At 45.3% G+C, this 18086-nt stretch overlaps 1 protein-coding gene across 5 annotated transcripts in view; it reads right to left on the bottom strand.

Moving 5' to 3' along the window:
- Positions 1–660: 660 nt before the first annotated feature.
- Positions 661–18086, bottom strand: part of BRPF1 (bromodomain and PHD finger containing 1) — a 36418-nt gene continuing 18992 nt past the window's right edge. For 2 of the 5 annotated variants that reach the window (XM_087708679.1, XM_087708682.1), the window contains exons 7-14: positions 14226–14532; positions 11715–12020; positions 8964–9248; positions 6311–6458; positions 4729–4865; positions 4511–4629; positions 2137–2291; positions 661–1531 (exon numbers count right to left, since the gene is read on the bottom strand). In XM_087708679.1, the coding sequence (XP_087564805.1) occupies positions 1348–1531; positions 2137–2291; positions 4511–4629; positions 4729–4865; positions 6311–6458; positions 8964–9248; positions 11715–12020; positions 14226–14532 (1641 nt within the window). In that variant the 3' untranslated portion in view covers positions 661–1347. The remainder of the gene's footprint in view (positions 1532–2136; positions 2292–4510; positions 4630–4728; positions 4866–6310; positions 6459–8963; positions 9249–11714; positions 12021–14225; positions 14533–18086) is intronic. The other 3 variants (XM_087708680.1, XM_087708681.1, XM_087708683.1) reach the window with 3 other exon arrangements.

The following is an 18086-nucleotide window of genomic DNA, read 5'->3' as shown; positions in this document are numbered from 1 at the left end:
TTTAGTTCATCTAAAAAGACACTTTAGAAAAAAAAAGGGGGGTGGGAAGTAAATTAAAGATTTCTTCGGAAATACAACAAATGAAGCGACTGCAGTGGAAGGAAGGGTAGGTGCAATATCTAAATATTGGATGAAATGAATAGATTTGACAACAATCTTTCCAAAACAATTAATTAGAAGCTTTTTTTAAAAAAAGAACCATATACGTATTTGGCACTCTTGGTCTAAAATGTGACTTTATGAATAACCTGAAAACAAGTTGTTCTGCTAATATCTTCAAGTTCTAACTTTGTCATCTGGATGGGAAAAGCCTTGAGAATAATTTGCTGAGCCCTTTGAAGGAAAAATGAAGCTTCAGTGCAGTAAACTAAAATACAAGGAATGATGAAAACAATTCTTTAAGCCATTTTTTTCTACAAAGTGAAATCATGATCATTTCTAGATATTAAATCTTATGTATGTTGCTAATGCTCCATAAAACAATGGTGGTGGTGGGGATGCTAATCCTGATAACAGGATAGTAAAGATAGCTCGATGATTTAATTGAAGCCAAGAAAACACACAAAGAGAGTCAGCACATCCTATGAGACCAGAAAAACCCAGAGATTCCCTTTTATCTTTTCCGCAAACATTATTTAAAAAGGCAAGGAGCCCACTTGGTTCCAAAAGAGCCACTTTATTTTCTAAGAATCAATAGAGATCTTCTTTCTCCAAAATAAATACAAGTACAAATGCCCTCCCGGCTGCAGCAGAAAGAGCCGGGTTTCTACAAGGGGGGGGAGGAGGGGGTCGAGGGGGTGAGGGGGCCAGGCAGAGTCCAAAAAGCTATAGTATCAAAATGTGCAAGTGAGAAGACGGCGGCCCTGCTCTGCAGAGTGACGGTAGGGCTGGGCCAAGGAAAGGCTGATAGATCTGGACAGGTGCTATGATGCAGGGAAACGGGGGCCAGACTCTGTATGTTGGGAGGGGTAGGTGTACGGAGCAGCCCAAATAATTTACATTCTCCCACTATGATACAGTATCTTACAAAAGTCTAGAGCCTTAAGACCCAGAGGGTTAGGGTACTGCCCATAGGAGCTATGCAGGCAGCTGGGTATTGCTCGTGCAGCTGGTCAGGGCAATTCCAGGCATGGAACAAGGAAGGGCAGGCTGGCACAAGAGGTAGGCTTTGCCCACGTGAAGGGCACAGTGCTCTGTGGGTGTGCCCAGCACACTGGAGGAGCGGTTGGGTGCTCTGTGCGTGTTCCTGCAGCAGCCAGGCTTCCCAAGGCTGGAGCTCCCTGCTCCCTTCTCCCGTACAGTCCAGCTGCACTGAGTGAGCACCCAGGGCGGGAGCCCCTCGGAGGGTCAGTCGCTCTCGCTGGAGTCGCTGGTCTGCTCTCCTTGCACCTTGTTCCGGTGCTGCATGGCTCGGTGATAGGCAATCTGGACAGACTTGCGGATGTTGGACTTGCGGCCTTCCAGCATCTTCTCCTTATCCAAGTCCTGGTTTACGCCGAGGGGCACGAGTTTGGTGCGGGGCAGCCATTGCCTGCAGGAATGGAATGTGCGAAAAGTCACTAGAGCTCGGTTCACTCCCAAAACAAGAGGGCTATTCTGTCCCCACTCTGTTCCCGTTCCTCTCAATTAATTCTCCCAGCCTCGATTGAGCTCTGCTCCTTTCTTGTAGTTTTTGATACCTGGGAAAGAGTGAGCTTCAGCCAGGGGTGGCCTGCTGGGGGTTTGCAGGGGTTCGGGAGAACCTCTAGCTAAGATTCTATGCAGTTCAGAGAACGCCCAAATCCCACTCCTGGCTGGCCCTGCCCGCCCCTCCCCTCCCAGGAGTCCCCATGCGGCCTGTTTGGATGCAGGTAAATGCCGGACGCACGTGGAGGGTCGGTGAGGGAAAAAAATGGGCCTACCGGAAGTTTGGGAAGGCCGAAAATGGGCCTATTTCCAGCCTCCAAAAGGCCCCTGGAGCCTGGGGAGGCTGTTTTCACCCTCCCAGAGGCTCAAGGAAAGTACCCGGAGAGGGCAAAAACATCCCCCCGACAGTGCAGGAGACTGACTAGGCCACATGGCCACACCCACCCAGCAACCAGGCAGAGAACCCCTTGCTAAAAAATTTTGAAGCGCACCCCTGGCTTCAGCCCTTACCAGGTGCGCTTGTTGTCGAAGAAGAGGACCAAGTAGAGATGCTCCCGTGCTTCCTGAGTCATTTGCTCTCCCAGCTTCAATACCTCCAAGGGGGGCACCGGAATGGGGACACCATGGTGGAACATCCCTTCCCGGGGCATCTTCGGATCAATGATCTGCCAAGAGCAGGAGGGAAAAGATCAGGCATTGTGGAGGGGGAGGAGAGAACCATCTATTCGATGTGTGGTAAGGAGAGGTTTGCAGAAAAGGCAGGTTAAAAAGGAAACAGATCCAGGTTTTATGTACCTGCAGCAAAGTCTTGAGAATGAATGTGGCACTGTAGATACAAAGCCATACTGGAAACATTCATCTATAAACTCCAATCTGACCAGAGTTCATCGAGTAGTCTTCTGCTGTTAGTTACAGAAAATGGGTATCCTAAAACCTTAACTTTCTTCTTCCACGCAAACAAGTTTCTCATTTCTTATCACCTTTCCCCAGTCTCATTAGTTCTCATCGTCTCCAGCTGACATATCCAACCGTCAAGTCAGTAATGATGGAAATTGTAATTCCATCTTTAGATTCTGCTGTGTGTGGAAAACGTGCCACTGCAATACTGCAGTGACTAACCTCAGATTTTGTGTGTAGGAAAAAATAATAATTGCCACCCTGCTGTTTCCATTAGGATTGTCCTTAGGCTAGGAGGTTCTGACTGTGCAAGTTATATCGTTTGTAACATTGCAAAATACACTGTTCAGTAAGGATGGTATGGAATGGTATCAGCAGGGCCAAATCGACAGAATAATGTTTCTCAACCTTGGCAACTTGAAGATGGGTGTACTTCAACTCCCAGAATTCCCCAGGCAGTTGCCAAGTTTGAGTAAACTCTGCCATAAATGTCTGTAAGAGGTTCTCGGTCATCTAGGTCATGATTGTCTCAAAGGTGCTTTTTCAGAAGGCAACTGGACTTTATTGTTTTTTTCTTTTGAAAAGCAAAACGTCTTCAAAAGATAAGAAGTGAAATGTCTTCAAAAGAAAAAAAACAAGAAAGTCCAGTTGCCTCCTGAAAAAGCACCTTGGGGTCCTGACATAAGTGGTACAATTGAGGTCTCAAATCTCAAACTTTCTGGTCTTTACAGTCTAGCCCTAACCTGTTCCCTTGAGATAGTGGTGGAGTACTTTCCGTTGCTTCTGCCAATCTTCTAAGAAGCCAGCTCACCTGGTGTCTTTCTCTCTAAAACCTCTGGTATCTGAGTTCCCATAACCCTACCAATTTTCTGGTGAAAGGTAAAAGCATCACAATTGCTGTAATGGCATTTGTCGTGGCCATATCATCATTTGCCATCAAGTAATTTTCAACTCCTAGCAACCATATAGAGAGATCTTCTCCTAGCCATAAGGTGCCATATAATTTAGAAGAATCAGTATTGCTCCACTACCCTTTGAAGGAGATAGATCAATTTCAGAAGGGATAAAGAAGAACCAAATCTTAGAAAGAAAAATATAGAAATCATTGTTTTCTACTTTTAACATTGTAAAAATGTAGCGATTCAGGATCTAACCTACAGGGACAGACAATATAAAGCAGCAGCAGAAAAATGTGTTAAACTGACCCCCCTGTCCCCCGAAAATAGGCAGTGATCTGATGTAATTCCACAAGGCCCCGAGTTTTACTGAGTTAAAAAAAATCCCTATGGTCTCAACATGTTTGAAAGGTTTACAGTTTCAGAGTGTGTGCAAAAATAAAGACTACTGGATTTAAGCATACACTGTCAAAATAAATTAAACTTTAATGCAGATTCTGCCTAAAATATTTATCTAGTTCTTAAAGTTAACCAGTTTCTCAAGGCAAAAGTGCTTCTTTTGCCTGGATCGTCTCTGGAAACAATTATTAGAGCTTTTCAGGAGATGGTGCACCCCAGTTCAGGCACAGCAATTCCGTTCCCCATTTCCCCAGGGTTCTGCCTCTGAATTTTCAACAAAACAACTCCTTTTTTCTCCACCTGGAAGGGACCTAGCAGAAGTTTATATTCAAATCCAGATGCTGACTAGCACTTAGAACGGCAGGAAGGCTGCAGCATTGTGAATACTAGCTGGTGTTTCACAAGAAGTTCACTCTTTGTATCTATGCATCAAGCTGTAATGTATTTCTTTCTACTTTCTAGTCAAACGAATACTCAGTAATGGGTGCGCCATCACCGGGGGTTTTTCAAGAAGAGATTGGAAAGCCATTTGTCTGAAACAAGGTCCCCGGCTTGAACAGGGGGTAGGACTAGAAGACCTCCACGGTCCCTTCCAACTCTGTTATTCTATTATTCTGATAATTCCCACTCTCTTTCTCTCTCTCACAGAGATGCATACAAATATATACACCGGGTGCATATTATAACCTTACCAAAGCTGGATATGATGGGTAACCCCGGCATTTGGCCCACACCAAGTCCAAGGCATCCAAAGGAGAATCTTCATCTTCAGAGAGCCACCCGGCTGATCGGCTGATACTCTTCCGGACTACTGCACAAAGAGGAAGGGGAAAAGGAGAGGGGCTGTGTCAACCTTTTGCCAACCTAGCCCTGATGGGGAAACCAGAAGAAATTGCTATCCTATACTCACTGCCATGGCCCACACCTCGGCCGGTCCCCACCGAATAGGACTCGTTTTCCGTCCCTGACGTGTCTTCACTGCTGTCCTCTGGGAAGTTTACCCGGGAGAAAGAAGGCTTCCCTCTACCTTGCTTGGAAGGTGTAGTGCTGCAAAGGAGGAATAATTGTCTCAGTGGTGGGGCATTAAACCACAACAAAGGGGCCGAAAGGAAGAACGGCGCTAGGAGGGGTGAAGGCTGAGGATAAGGGAGCCCAGAAAGCCCTTTGTGAACTTGGCACAGGAACAACGAGGCCTCCCAAGCAATTGGCAGCAGAACATGAGGAAGCCAGATGAACAGGGCGAGTCCAAAGAACCTTTAATCCAGTACCTTGTTTCCCAGGTTGGTTGCGCAAAGGAGTCTTGGAAGGTTATAGGCAAATGGGCAGAAACTAAGAGCTATGGCCCGCTGCATGCTTTTGCTCAACAATTTATATTTTGAGATGTCTTGCCTGTACTGTAGATACTAGAAATCATAGCTATCAAGACTCAAAGCCATGGAGTCTTGTCTAATTTTCCTCCCAAAGCACATCTCATTGGAAAGATGCAACCGTTACAGAGTGCCAGCAATCTGCCCCATACCAGTCCTTGGCTTTCCTTGCTAGTAAGTGCCACTTGGTCTGTTCTATACTATCCAACCTATCATATTCAAAGAGCATTCCCTATCAGAACAGACAGAATACTTTAAGAGCCATGGTGGCGCACTGGTTAGAGTGCAGTACTGCAGGCTACTTCTACTGACTGCCGGCTGACTGCAATTTGGCAGTTCGAATCTCACCAGGCTCAAGGTTGACTCAGCCTTCCATCCTTCCGAGGTCGCTAACGGGGGGCAATATGCTGGCTCTGCAAACTGCTTGGGGGCAAATATGTTGGCTCTGTAAACCGCTTAGAGAGGGCTTTAAAGCACTGTGAAGCAGTGTATAAGTCTAAGCGCTAGACATTTCCATACATTTTAACGTAACAACAGGTAAGTAGAAACTGTATTTGTTGTTATGTTAAAACATGTATGGAAATGACAAAGCCAGAAAGGTCGCTCTATGTCCAATGTTTTTAATGTATATTCAATATGTATTTATGCATGTATGTGTGTGTGTGTGTGTGTGTGTGTGTGTGTGTATATATATATATATATATATATATATATATATATATATATATATATATATATATATATATATATATATATATATATATATATGTTTTTTTTTATTTGTGCTGATAAATAAATATAACAAAGGCAACAGTAAAAATATTGGGTTTCTGTCGTGATGGACTCTTGTGACGAGCCGAAGGACAGATGATGGAAGCAGTTAGCTTCCTCCCATAATTGGGGCTTACCAGGGGTTGTAAAAAATCATATATATATGCAGTTGTTAAAGTCAGTAGCATATATATAAAAAAGACTTAAGTGCTATTGCCCTTGTGACAATGCACCTTTAAGGAACTGATAAAAAGAAACAAACATGGCAGGCTTGAAGAACGATGGGACTCAGGATTACGGGGCTGCCGTGTGACACAAAGCAGGGTTTCCTGGGGCGGCTGGGTGTTCTGGTACCTGGTGCGATCTGAAGCTGCGCTGCTGGTGCTGGTGCTGCTGGACTCGGAATCGGAGCTGCTGCGTGGGAGGTTGTAGCCGCTGCGGTAGACCAGGAAGCTCTTCTTGACTGGCTGGCTGCCGCTGCTGAAACCATTGGCTGGCAGGTCTGGAGGGAGAGACGGAGCCGTTAGAGAAAAGCCCCCGTCTAATTGCTCCAGTAAAGCAAAAGCTTCCTGCCAGGTCTACCATCAGGCAAAGATGGATGAAAGTTTAGGTTCACAGTTCAAGAAGCAAAGGCGGTAAGGTATTAAGGCATCTGTCTGTGCCTGGCTTCTACAGGTATCCCTCAACTTACGACCGCAACGAGACCAACATTTCTGTGGCTAAACAAGACAGTCGCTAAGTGAGTTTTGCCCCATTTTACCTTTCTTGCCACCGTTGTTCAGTGAATCATGCAGTTGTTAAAGTCAGTAGCATGGTTGTTAAATGAATCTGACTTCCCCCATTGACTTTGCTTGTCAGGAGGTCGCAAAAGGGGATCCCACAATCCCCGGGACACTGCAACTGTCGTAAGTAGGAGTCATTTGTCTACAACAGTCATGTGGAAAACTGTCACAAGTCATTTTTTCCAGGGCTGTTGTTAACATCAAACGATTGCTACATGAACTGTTGTTAGTCGAGGACTACCTGCACCGCAAAGGTAGGCGGCTTGGGGAAAAAGAGGCTAAGCTTCTGCTTTAAGAGGCTAACACTCTTGTCCGTCGATCATCCCCAACTCTGTTTAATAATTTATTTTTGAAATGTTTTATTTCCTCATTAAATATGAACCTTGCTTCCTGCTTATATAGGCACTCCCCTTCGATTCTGTTGAGTGCCTATATAAGCTGAAAGGCAAGGCATATAATTAATAAGGAAATCTTTTTTTTTCCTCCCCAAGCCATCATTACTCTCCGATAAACATGTTCAAGCTGCTTCCGCATGATTGACTCCTAGTGGTGCCAAGCACTGGACTTCCATTGTAGGCTCAATATGGAATCCCCACAGACTGCCTCCAACTCAGGCAGGGAAGACTTAGCATTTTTAAATATGTTTCAACACTGCATGTACATTTTTTTAAAAAAGCATTAGTGAAATCAAGGGAAGTGGGCTGCAGCCTTACATCAGAATAACATGTTTGTCCACAGATATATGAAGGTACTAGCTGGATACCCGTGCTCCGCTACGAAACTATGTGAACAGGCTTGATAAATCGACACTTACAGCTTGAAAATTAATTAGTAGTTATGATTGGCCTCTCCTTTACCCTTCTCTCCCTCAGGCTTGCCCCACAGAAGCCTCTCCTTTCCAATCCCACTTCTCTCCATCAGGCTGTTCCCATTGCTCCTATCTTCTCCCCTTCTCTCCCACAGGCTTGTCCCACAGAGGCCTCTCCTCTCCTATCCCCTTCTCTCCCTCAAAGCGTGTTAATAATAATATAAGAAATACTAATGATCTGATGGTCATTTTGAAAAATCCTTTCTTAGCAAGCACCTAGAAGATAAGAGGAACATACGTGCCAAATATCAAGTTTGTAGGCTTTACAATTCTGGAGATTTTGTGATAGCGCATGAGTGGCATTTTGCTTATATATCTATATATCTATCTTTATATTATATTATTATATTATATTATATTATAATTATATTATTATATTATATTATTATATTATATTTATATAGAGAGATTTTATATATATAGATATAGATATAGATAGATGATAGATAGATAGATAGATAAGATTCATTAGTTCATTAAATTCCTCTCTAATTTATTGCTCAAATTATCTATATAATGAGGCAAGAAAAAGGCGGCATTTAATTACTCCCGTTGAGAGCTCTGGCTGAGACTAAGAGAGCTGTAGTCATCGTGTCTGGAGGGGTGTCAGATTAGGGGAAGGCTTAGATTGTATAAGCATATAGAATGTATCGATAGAAGATGCTACTCCTAGGTTCCCAATATGGATTTTTTTAAAAGAAAAAAAGTTTGAACTGTGGCAGGGTTCACAAATCATGATGATTAGTCTGATTTAGACCTAACAAGTTGTATAAACACAGACATTTGGACTTATTCAGTAAAACACGATTCAATAAACCATGCTAATGTGATACACAAAGTAAACATTTATCTATTGGCCGTACACTGAGCTCATTTATATGACGGCCCTTTTCCTTCACAGTGACGTTTTGAATTAAAACAATAAATATTTATCCAGTTGCCTTTATCAGTACTGCACCTTTAAAGTCAGATCCTCTGCAGATTTACTCTCATAAAGAGCCACTACATTCCCAGAGAAGGGAAGTTTTTACAGGAAACCAAACACCTCTTCCTTCATAAGAGCTGGGGTGATGCAGTGATTAGAGTGCAGTACGGCAGGCTACTTCTGCTGACCGCCAGCTACCAGCAATTCAGCTGTTCGATTCTTACTGGGTCAAGGTTGACTCAGCCTTCCATCCTTCCATGGCTGGTAAAATGAGGACCCAGATTGTTGGGGCAACGTGCTGATTCTGTAAACCGCTTAGAGAGGACTGTAGAGTACTGTGAAGCGGTGTATAAGCCTAAGTGCTAAGTGCTATAATGCACATAAAGTAGAACCAAGGTCCGGCACTCAAGGTTTCCCAGCAGCTTCACTCACCAATCGGAGCATCCTCCACCGATTTGTCGCTGTCGCTGTCGGAGCTGGAACTGGGGCGTGGGCTCCTCACCCGCTTACGCTGCCGCTGGGATCCCATGATCGGGAGCTGAGGCGGCCCCACGGGGCTGTTCCCGTGACCTGCAGCCAGCTGACTGTCACGATTCTTGGGGGGGCGCCCAGGACGCTTTGGGGGCACGGCGGTTTTGGGATTCTTCTTGGAGAAGAGCACCGATGTTCTCCTGCCGACTTCGTGTGCTGGGGTGGAGGAGGAATTGGGGCCAAGGCCTGGAATGAGGTGGAGGCTTTGGTTTAGAGGAACAACTTGAGCACTCTGGGGCCAGGAGCCTTCTTCCAGAGACAAGGGCAGGTGGTCCTTGGTTAACCGTAGCAATTGGGATCATTATTATTGTTAAGTGAATCAACAAGGGTCATTAAGCAGGAACATCACATGGTCACCATTTACAACCACCTGCCGGCTTTCCCACTGGTCTGGCTTGTTGGAAGCCAGGAAAAAAAGTTGCAAATGATAACCACTTGACTGTGAGATGCTGCTATAACCAGAACTCTCAGGACTGGTCGTAAGTACCACTCATTCAGTGCCACCACAAGTGCAAATGGTCACTGAATGAGTAGTCATTAACCAAGGACACTGTAAGTTGAACAGCTGATTTTTAAGAGGGTGTTTAACCTTTCCGCTAAGATGCACTGGCCAGCTGGTCTTCAGGTTTCCGGCTTTCTGGTGCTCCAGTGTGCTTAAAGATCAGCTGTCCGGGGCGCATGTGCGTGCTGGAAACCAAAAGAGCAGCTGTCAACGATGCATGTGCCCACAGAGAGGGCTCTGTGTGCCACCTCTGGCATGCGTGTCATAGGTTCACCATCACAGTTCTAGATCCATCAAGTGCCCTTCTTAACAACACTGTGATATAATTAATAGACTTGGTCTGGGGAAATCTCCATTCAGCTGTGATGCACCTTGCATAACATTAGACTAAACGTCATCTTTCAGGACTGGGCTATGGACAAATCACTTCATGCTGCTCGGGTTTTCTTAAAGGACAAGCAAAGAGCCGAGAGACAGAATTGGAAGACCTCTGGAAGGTGCCATTCTAACATCAGACAAGCATGGCTGACCAGCTTCTGCCAAAGTAGCTTGCAGAAGGAAAACGTTCTGCAATTGCTGAGGCGGACTTTTCCAAGCATAGGTTCAGTGGCCTTGCCCTAACCTAGGAATATTGTCCCATCTTCTGGAAGTGGCACAAAGCCTTCTCTGCATCCAGGAAACAACATGTTTTAAACCGTGATTTTTTTCCCCATTATATGTTCGTTATGCGTCTTTTTTTCTCTTTTTTGTAAGCCGCCCGGAGTCCTTCGGGATTGGGCGGCATATAAATTTTATAAATAAAAGAAATAATAAATGTTAGGCTTTTTTTTGTGAAAACAAGGTTACTGATTCCAAAAGGTTATCTTTCAAAAATTAGGCAAGCTTTAGTGACGGCTGTCTTCCCGTGTGTAACTCAGCAGAGTAATAAGGGCTGGATGAGAGGAGCTTCTGTATACGTTCAGGAAGATGGGCCCCAGGGACAGTGAAAAGCTAAGGAAAAAGGCAGGAGAAATACTGATTCCTCTGAAGAAAAAGGGATCTCGGCATCTTCTAACCCTTCCATTTCATTGTTATCTGGGGAATGATGGGAAATGTAGTTCAAATGTAGGGATGAACTGTGAAGTTCTTGGAGCTCTCTGATTTTGATCGTTTGCTTGCAGACATTTCACTACCCAGCTAGCTAACAGTGTCAATACGCTGATGACATTACGCAGTTAGGTAACAAAATGCCTGGAGGGCAACAACCAAGCTCAGGGAGCTCCAAGGATTTTCACGTATGAAAGATGCCACGTTGGAGGAAACCCAACTAGGCTAATTCCCCATGGAGATTCTCAGTCATCCAGGTCACGGTTGCTCCGAAGGCATTTTTTCAAACGGCAACTTGGACTTCCTTTCTTTTTTCCCCCCTTGAAGGATGTTTCGCTTCTCAACCAAGAAGTTTCTTCAGCACAGGGGTGTCAAACTTGATTTCATTGAGGGCCACATCAGGGCTGTGTTGGATCTCAGGGAACCGAGGTGGGAGTGGTCAGCTCAACGTCACTCATATCGGGGACGTCGCAGTGGTCCGAGCTTTCTGCCAGCAAGAACGGCCTCCTGCAGCTCTCTGTCAGCGAAAACGGAGCCGGGGGGGGCATGCATGGGCCCCGTTTTTGGCCACGGCGGCCTCCTGCAGCCCTCTGCCAGTGAAAACGGAGCCCAGGGGACTCACATATGACCCTTCTGAAGTTTGTTTTTGCTGGCAGAGGGCTGCGGGAGGTTGTTGCAGCCGAAAATTGAGCCTGGGAGGGCCGCAGGCAGCCTCACAAGCTCCATTTTCACTGGCAGAGGCACTGCGAGCTGACCCTTCTCTGTTTCCAGGGCAGCCTCGCAGGCCAGATCTAAGCACTCTGTGGGCCGGAGTTTGACACCCCTGTTTCAGCAGAACTGAAGAAGCTTCTTGGGATGAAAAGTGAAACGTCTTCATGAAACAAAACAAAAAAAGCAAAGGAAGTCCAAGCTGCCTTTTGAAAAAACACCTCTGGGAGAAACTAGGCTAATGTGGCAGGACTCTTGCATTCCCAAGAGATGCCCCTGCAAGCTTCCAGAGAGAAGGAATGCCCCAATTCCGCACAGGGACAAGCAGCTCCAGGCTTGCTAGCCTCACCACCAACCTTTGCTGGTTTCTTGGCTGCTGCTCTCCTCAGCGGCGCTGTCGGTTTGAGGGTCCTTCTCGCAGGGGTTATGGGTCGGCAGAATGATGTGTGGCAAGTGGCCGTGCCCATCCCTCCCTGTCTCCCGCTGGTGTGCCAGCTTGCGCCGCAAGGCGGTGATCTCCTTCTTGATCATCTTGATTTGCCGGCAGCGGCTCACGCTTTGCTTCCCGGCGCTCACCTCGGGCAGACGCTCGAGCAGGAGGTTCAGCTGGTCTTCCAGAGGCAGGTGCTTTTGGTTTTCTGACAGCAGCAGCCGCTCCTCATCTGGGGGGGCGAAAGGAAACATCTGCTTTTACGAAATCTTTGTTTCGTTTTGTCTTAAAAGCGCCCAAAGTCACTTGACTGTGAGACGGGCAGCATATAAATTTAATGCGGAGGTGAATTCAATTAATGTTTTTCCTTTAAATGTATTAAATGTGTAGACCGCCCAACTCACACGTGGTGGCTTTCAGATTCTTAATACAGGTAGTCCTCAACTTAACAACCAATCTATCAGTGACCGTTCAAAGTTACAACGGCATTGAAAAAAGTGACTTATGACAGTTTTTCTCACACTTTATTGCAACATTGCAACATCCCCACAGTCCCGATCCAAATTCGGACACTTGGCATCTGGCTCGAATTTATGATATTTGCAGTGCCCCAAGATCACGTAATCAGGTTTTGCAATCTTCTGACAAGCAAAGTCAACGAGGAAATCAGATTCATTTAACAACCCTGTTACTAATTTAACAACTGCAGTGATTCACTTAACAACTGGTGCAAGAAAGGTGGTAAAATAAGGGCAAAATTCATGTAACAACCTTCTCGCTTAACAGATGTTTTGATCTCAATTGTGCTTGTAGATCGAGGACTTAAAAGATCCTGAGCTCAGCTAAAGGACACACCATTCCTTCTCCTAGTCCTTCTCATCGTGGAACGGCCTCTCAGAACCTCCATTCTGGAGGCACAGCTAAGATGCAGAGCAATCGTGGCTGTCCAGAGATTGCTAAATCATAATTACCAGCTGTCTCAGCCAACAAGTCTAGCATCGAAGAATCCTGGAGTTGTAATTCAACCACATATGGAAGAGGATAGTATTCTGACCTCAAGGTTTGAGTATAAAAACACTGTAGCTTTCCTTTCTAATCAAGGAGAGAAGCAACTTAGAACTAAGGAGGAATTTCCTGACAGTTAAAACAATTAATCAATGGAACAATTTGCCTCCAGAAGTTGTGAATGCTCCATTAGTGGAGGCTTTTAAGAAGATGTTGGATAACGATTTGTCTGAAGTGGTGTAGGGTTTCCTGCCTAAGCAGGGGGTTGGACTAGAAGGTCTCCAAGGTCCCATCCAACTTTTTATTCTGTATTCTGTAACTTAATTAGCTTTAGTGAGTTACCTTTTATCGGTTTATCTCATAATGGCCTTGCTTCCCACAACCTATGCTCACTCCTATTTCTTCCAGTGTTATCAAAATTTCTTAAACAGCTTCCAAACCACTTGTTTTGTTAGTGTTTCTCTTTATTTCTTAGATTTTTATATAAACGTGCAGAGGGGAGGAAAAGATCCATGATAATCTATAATAAGCTAAAATAGTTTGGCCATTTCTGGATTCAGAATTCAAAACAAGTCTGGACTGAGTTTGGATCGGGATCATTTGAATGATCATCATCCTAGCAAGCAAGCAAATGAACAAGCCCAGAAAACATCCATTAAGAAGAACATTATTACATTCTCCATCTTTTGCATTGATTGGCCAAGGCAGATAAGGAAGCATTGGTTTAAGATGGATTACGATGAATGCACCCACAGGGCGATAAATTGCCACACTAATTTTTTTTGCCTGGGCTAATTCTCTCCCCCAATGTTCTCTGCTCTTTCATCCCTAAATGTTTAGAGTTTTTTAGAGTTTTATTGGGATTTATAGGCCGCCCTTTTCCCTGAGGGGACTCAGGGCGGCTTACATTCATAAGGAGAGGGGGGGTGCAATATAAAAACATAAACAATATGTGAATAAAATAAACAATAAAAACACAACTTTCATTCAACACTCAACACTCGGGAGGGGTGAATTAGAAACTTATCCCAGGCCTGACGGGATAGCCAGGTCTTCAGGGCTGTGCGGAAGGTCTGGACGGTGGTGAGGGTGCGAATCTCGACGGGGAGGTCGTTCCACAGGGTCGGAGTTGCTACTGAGAAGGCTCTCCTCCGCGTAGTCGCCAGTCGGCATTGACTGGCGGATGGAATTCGGAGGAGGCCCAATCTGTGCGATCTAATTGGTCGGAGGGAGGTAATCCCTTCCGCCTGACATTTTATTGGAACTGAATTTCAGGCAGAAGGGTTCTAAGCTTCCTTTTCATATATCCCTTACTCCAATGCATGACAGTATTACATCTACATGCTCTTCTGCTCTAATATGCTGGAGCAGGATTTTGGGCCGTACCGTTGCTCCAGAAGGGCCCTGCCCAGCTCTGAGAATGAATACTAACCGTTCTCGGTGCTTCGCAGAGGAGCCTCCTCCCCAGCCATGGGGAAGTGCATGCCGGTCTCAAAGTCAATGCCCATCTTCTCAGCTTGCCGGCGTGCTTGTCGCAGCACTGCACCCCCTTGTTCCCGCAACCGAACAGCTGCCCGGTAGAAGATGGTGTCTTTGGCATTGTACTTCAAGCAGTTGCTGACTATCAGGTTGAAGTCCTCCTCAAACTCATCCAGGTTCAGGTAGCGATAGGCCTCCAGCTTCTGCTTCATTGTGTAGAAGTCCATTGGTTTCTTGATGTGGTCCAGGTAATCTGGGACCTGCAGTGGACAAAACAGCAGGGAGGCTAAGAGGCTGGGATCCCACCTCTGGGGCAGTCCTGCTCCAAGAAAAGAAGAGGTTAGAGCAGCCTTCAAAATGGCTTCAAAGCTCTTGCCCAATCTGGAGCAATGTCCCCACGTAGAAGGGGTACTGCCGTTCCCTGTGGGCACATAAGACACGACGCAACAGGCAGTCAAGAAACACACCCAAGAGCAAGCAAAAATCATTTTAAAAAAAATATCTTGAAAGGACTGCTTGTTTTTCAGGGAATAATGCAGCACGTCAGAGAGAAATAGGCAGGCTCATTTTTGGATGTCAGTGGCTTAAGACGCTGAGCTTGTTGATCAGAAAGGTCAGCAGTTTGGCAGTTTGAATCCCTAGCGTCATGTAACGGAGTGAGCTCCCGTTACTTGTCCCAGCTTCTGCCAACCTAGCAGTTTGAAAGCACATAAAAGTGCAAGTAGAAAAATAGGGACCATCTTTGGTGGGAAGGTAACAGTGTTCTGTGCACCTTCGGTGTTTAGTCATGCCGGCCACATGACCACTGAGACGTCTTCCGACAGCGCTGGCTCTTTGGCTTTGAAACGGAGATGAGCACCGTCCCCTAGAGTTGGGAACGACTAGCACATATGTGCGAGGGGAACCTTTACCTTTACCTTAAAAACTAGCTACTTAGGGTTGACCATCCTTAATCCACCTGGAAACAAAAGTTCTCAATTTTTTTCCATTCTTCATAATCTAGAGGTCCACCTATTCTGGCTCTGATTTCTCAGTCTCAACGCACAGCTCGTTCAATTACTGGGTGCTCTCTGAATCTTATGCATACTGACTTTTTTCCTAGCGAAAGGACAGAGAGGTAAACTGGACATTTAAAAATCAATGGTTGCTACAGCAAGGGAGGGGGAACCATCCTCTTTTTTAAAAAAAAATGATGTTACACAGTGGGTTTCCTCACTCCAACCAACAGAAGGAATGATCTAACTCTGAACCAATGGTTCATTTTGACGGATTCTGTAAAGAGATGGTGTCTTTTGAAATTCTATTGTATTTTGATTTGCGGGTTTTTAATATGTGGAAATGAGGGGGATTGCTTCATTTACTGTATTTTTAGGCAAAGGGGAAAAAAAGAGTCTTCTCTTCTTAATTCTTTATCGTAAATAGCAAAACGGTCCTTCAATAAAAAAATTCTCCTAAATAAAGCAGGTGAAAGGAGATTATTACCAAATCCATGGGCTGTAATCAGATTCTCAGATATTACAGGGAAAACATTGGTATCAGCTAAAAGTTAATACTGTACAGACTTATTGCAACAAGGTGCTCAGAGATTCCCCGCCATGGGAAAAGCAATCCCCTTGACTTCGTCACCTGTAAGTTATGACCCAGCAATTAAAAAAAAGAGAGAGATAATTGATCCACCTAAAGCAATTTGATGATTAGCCTACCATCACCAGCCATGCAGGAGGAGCTTGCTTACCTGGGCCTGGGGAATAGCTGTGCAAAGCCTGCTGCTTAAATGAAGCAGCCACCTCCAACTCCCATTAAATACAATAGTTGCCATGGTTAGGAATGGCAGAGGCTGAAGGCATTTGAACTGGGGAAGGCTGGAGAACAGTCTCAAGATTACAATAGCACTAGCAATAGAGCTTAGACTTATATACCCCTTCACAGTGCTTTACAGCCTTCTTTTAAAGGGTTTACAGAGTCAGCCTATTGTCCCAACAATCTGGGTCCTCATTTTACCCACCTCAGAAGAATGGAAGGCTGAGTCAACCTTGATTCTGGTGAGATTCAAACTGCCAAATTGCAGTCAGCCGGCAGTCAGCAGAAGAGCCTGTAGTGCTGCACTCTAACCACTGCGCCACCATGGGTCATAAGAATGTAATTGGGAAAGTTCTGAGAGCTTATGGCATTCCAGGGGGAGGGGGGGCTCAATTGTTTATTAGCAAATTAGGCAGCCATTCATTGGTTACTGCCTATGGTAGATGGGAGATTATTGGCTGATCCCCAATACCTAAGCAGGAACAGACCTGTCTATTATTTGGATGGGAGACTAGCAGGAAATCCCCGGGCTACAGACTAGACTGGGAAGTCACATCTTGAAAGAAATCAAAGGTAAAACCCATTCTGGTAGAGAGATGTACCCTGAGGATGGGCTCTAGTACGAGTCCAAAAGCTCAGAAGACTAAACCCGGGTCCCGGTGACCAACCCCGATTGGATCCTGCAACATTATCCTGCGACAGGTATATTTGCTTTCATTCGTAAGCCACTTTTAAGCTGTTGTCAAGGAACCTGTATGGGGTTCCACCACAAAACCGCGGTCGACTAAAGCGTGCTCGACGAAACCGCGTACCTGACGTCATCACAGCGCGACGAAAAAAGCACGCTGTGAGCGGTAAAGCTAAAATTAATGCGTAAACCGAAACCTAACCCCCCGAAACCTAACCCTAAAGCTAACCCTTAACCTAACCCTTAACCTAACCCTAAACCTAACGCTAACCCTTAACCTAACCCTAAACCTAACCCTAACGCTTAACCTAACCCTAAACCTAACCCTAACCCTTAACCTAACCCTAACCCTAACCCTAACCCTTACCTTAACGTGAATCGGCTTGCTTTAAAAGCGCCTTTTAAAGCGCCCTTTTTTCTCCGCGGTCGTATTTGTCGTGCTGCTGATGACGTCAGGTACGCACTTTAATCGGGTGCGCTTTAGTGGACCGCGGTTTTGTCGTGCCACGCCTATATGGATGGGACCATATGATCTAGCAGGAGATGAAGTTAATTTGGGGAAGCTTTTGCTTTTAACAGGGTCCGAAAAGGAAGCAGAATAGTCATACTAGGTCATATATAAATTCCACCTGAGGGAAATAGGAAAGTAGAAGAAAACAGCCTTTTCTGGCTGGACTATACAGCACAGATTAGCAGATCTACCCTGCTCATAAGGAAGACTGGCTTCTAGAGCAACTTGAAAGTCAACCAGGATTGGGACAACCAATGTCAGTCTATCCAGAGTCACCCAATCTAGGGAGGCATGAATATTGGGATACTCAAGGAGGAGCCACAGTACTTCTGCTCCTTCACAGAACCTTCCCTCTCCATTCTCAGCCTTCCACTGCGATTACTGATAACCCCAGAAACATCACCTTACACCTAAACTCCAACTGAAATACCAGCTTCAGCCATAACCAGAACCAAAGCGATATCCAAACCAGTGTCTGGGTGGCATGGTGATGGAAGTGATGGAAATGAACCCAAAAGAGCCAGGTTAAAAAAAAAAAAGCCCACCTTTAGTCCAGTTAGTTCTGAGAGAGACTTCTAGGCCAATCGCTGACTCCTGGCCCAGGCTACCTAACGGGGATGTTCTTGAAGGACAAAACATGGATGAGGGAACATTGTCTACGCTGCCTTGATCTCCTGGAGAAAAGTTTTTAAAAAGTAAATAAATAAGAAACCAAGACAGGGACCCCTGAATGGTGATTTCGTTCTGACAACAGGGCCCAAGCTAGAATCAATGGTCATCCACTGATGCCAGGATTGAGAACGGGGGCTAAGAGG

This window comes from Thamnophis sirtalis, unplaced genomic scaffold, assembly GCF_051295495.1.
Source record: "Thamnophis sirtalis isolate CommonGarterSnake01/CBP01778 unplaced genomic scaffold, rThaSir2_p1.2 scaffold_3, whole genome shotgun sequence".
NCBI lineage: Eukaryota > Metazoa > Chordata > Lepidosauria > Squamata > Natricidae > Thamnophis > Thamnophis sirtalis.
The sequence above is the reverse complement of the archived record's forward strand: the minus strand, read 5'-3'. Positions and strand labels throughout refer to the sequence as shown.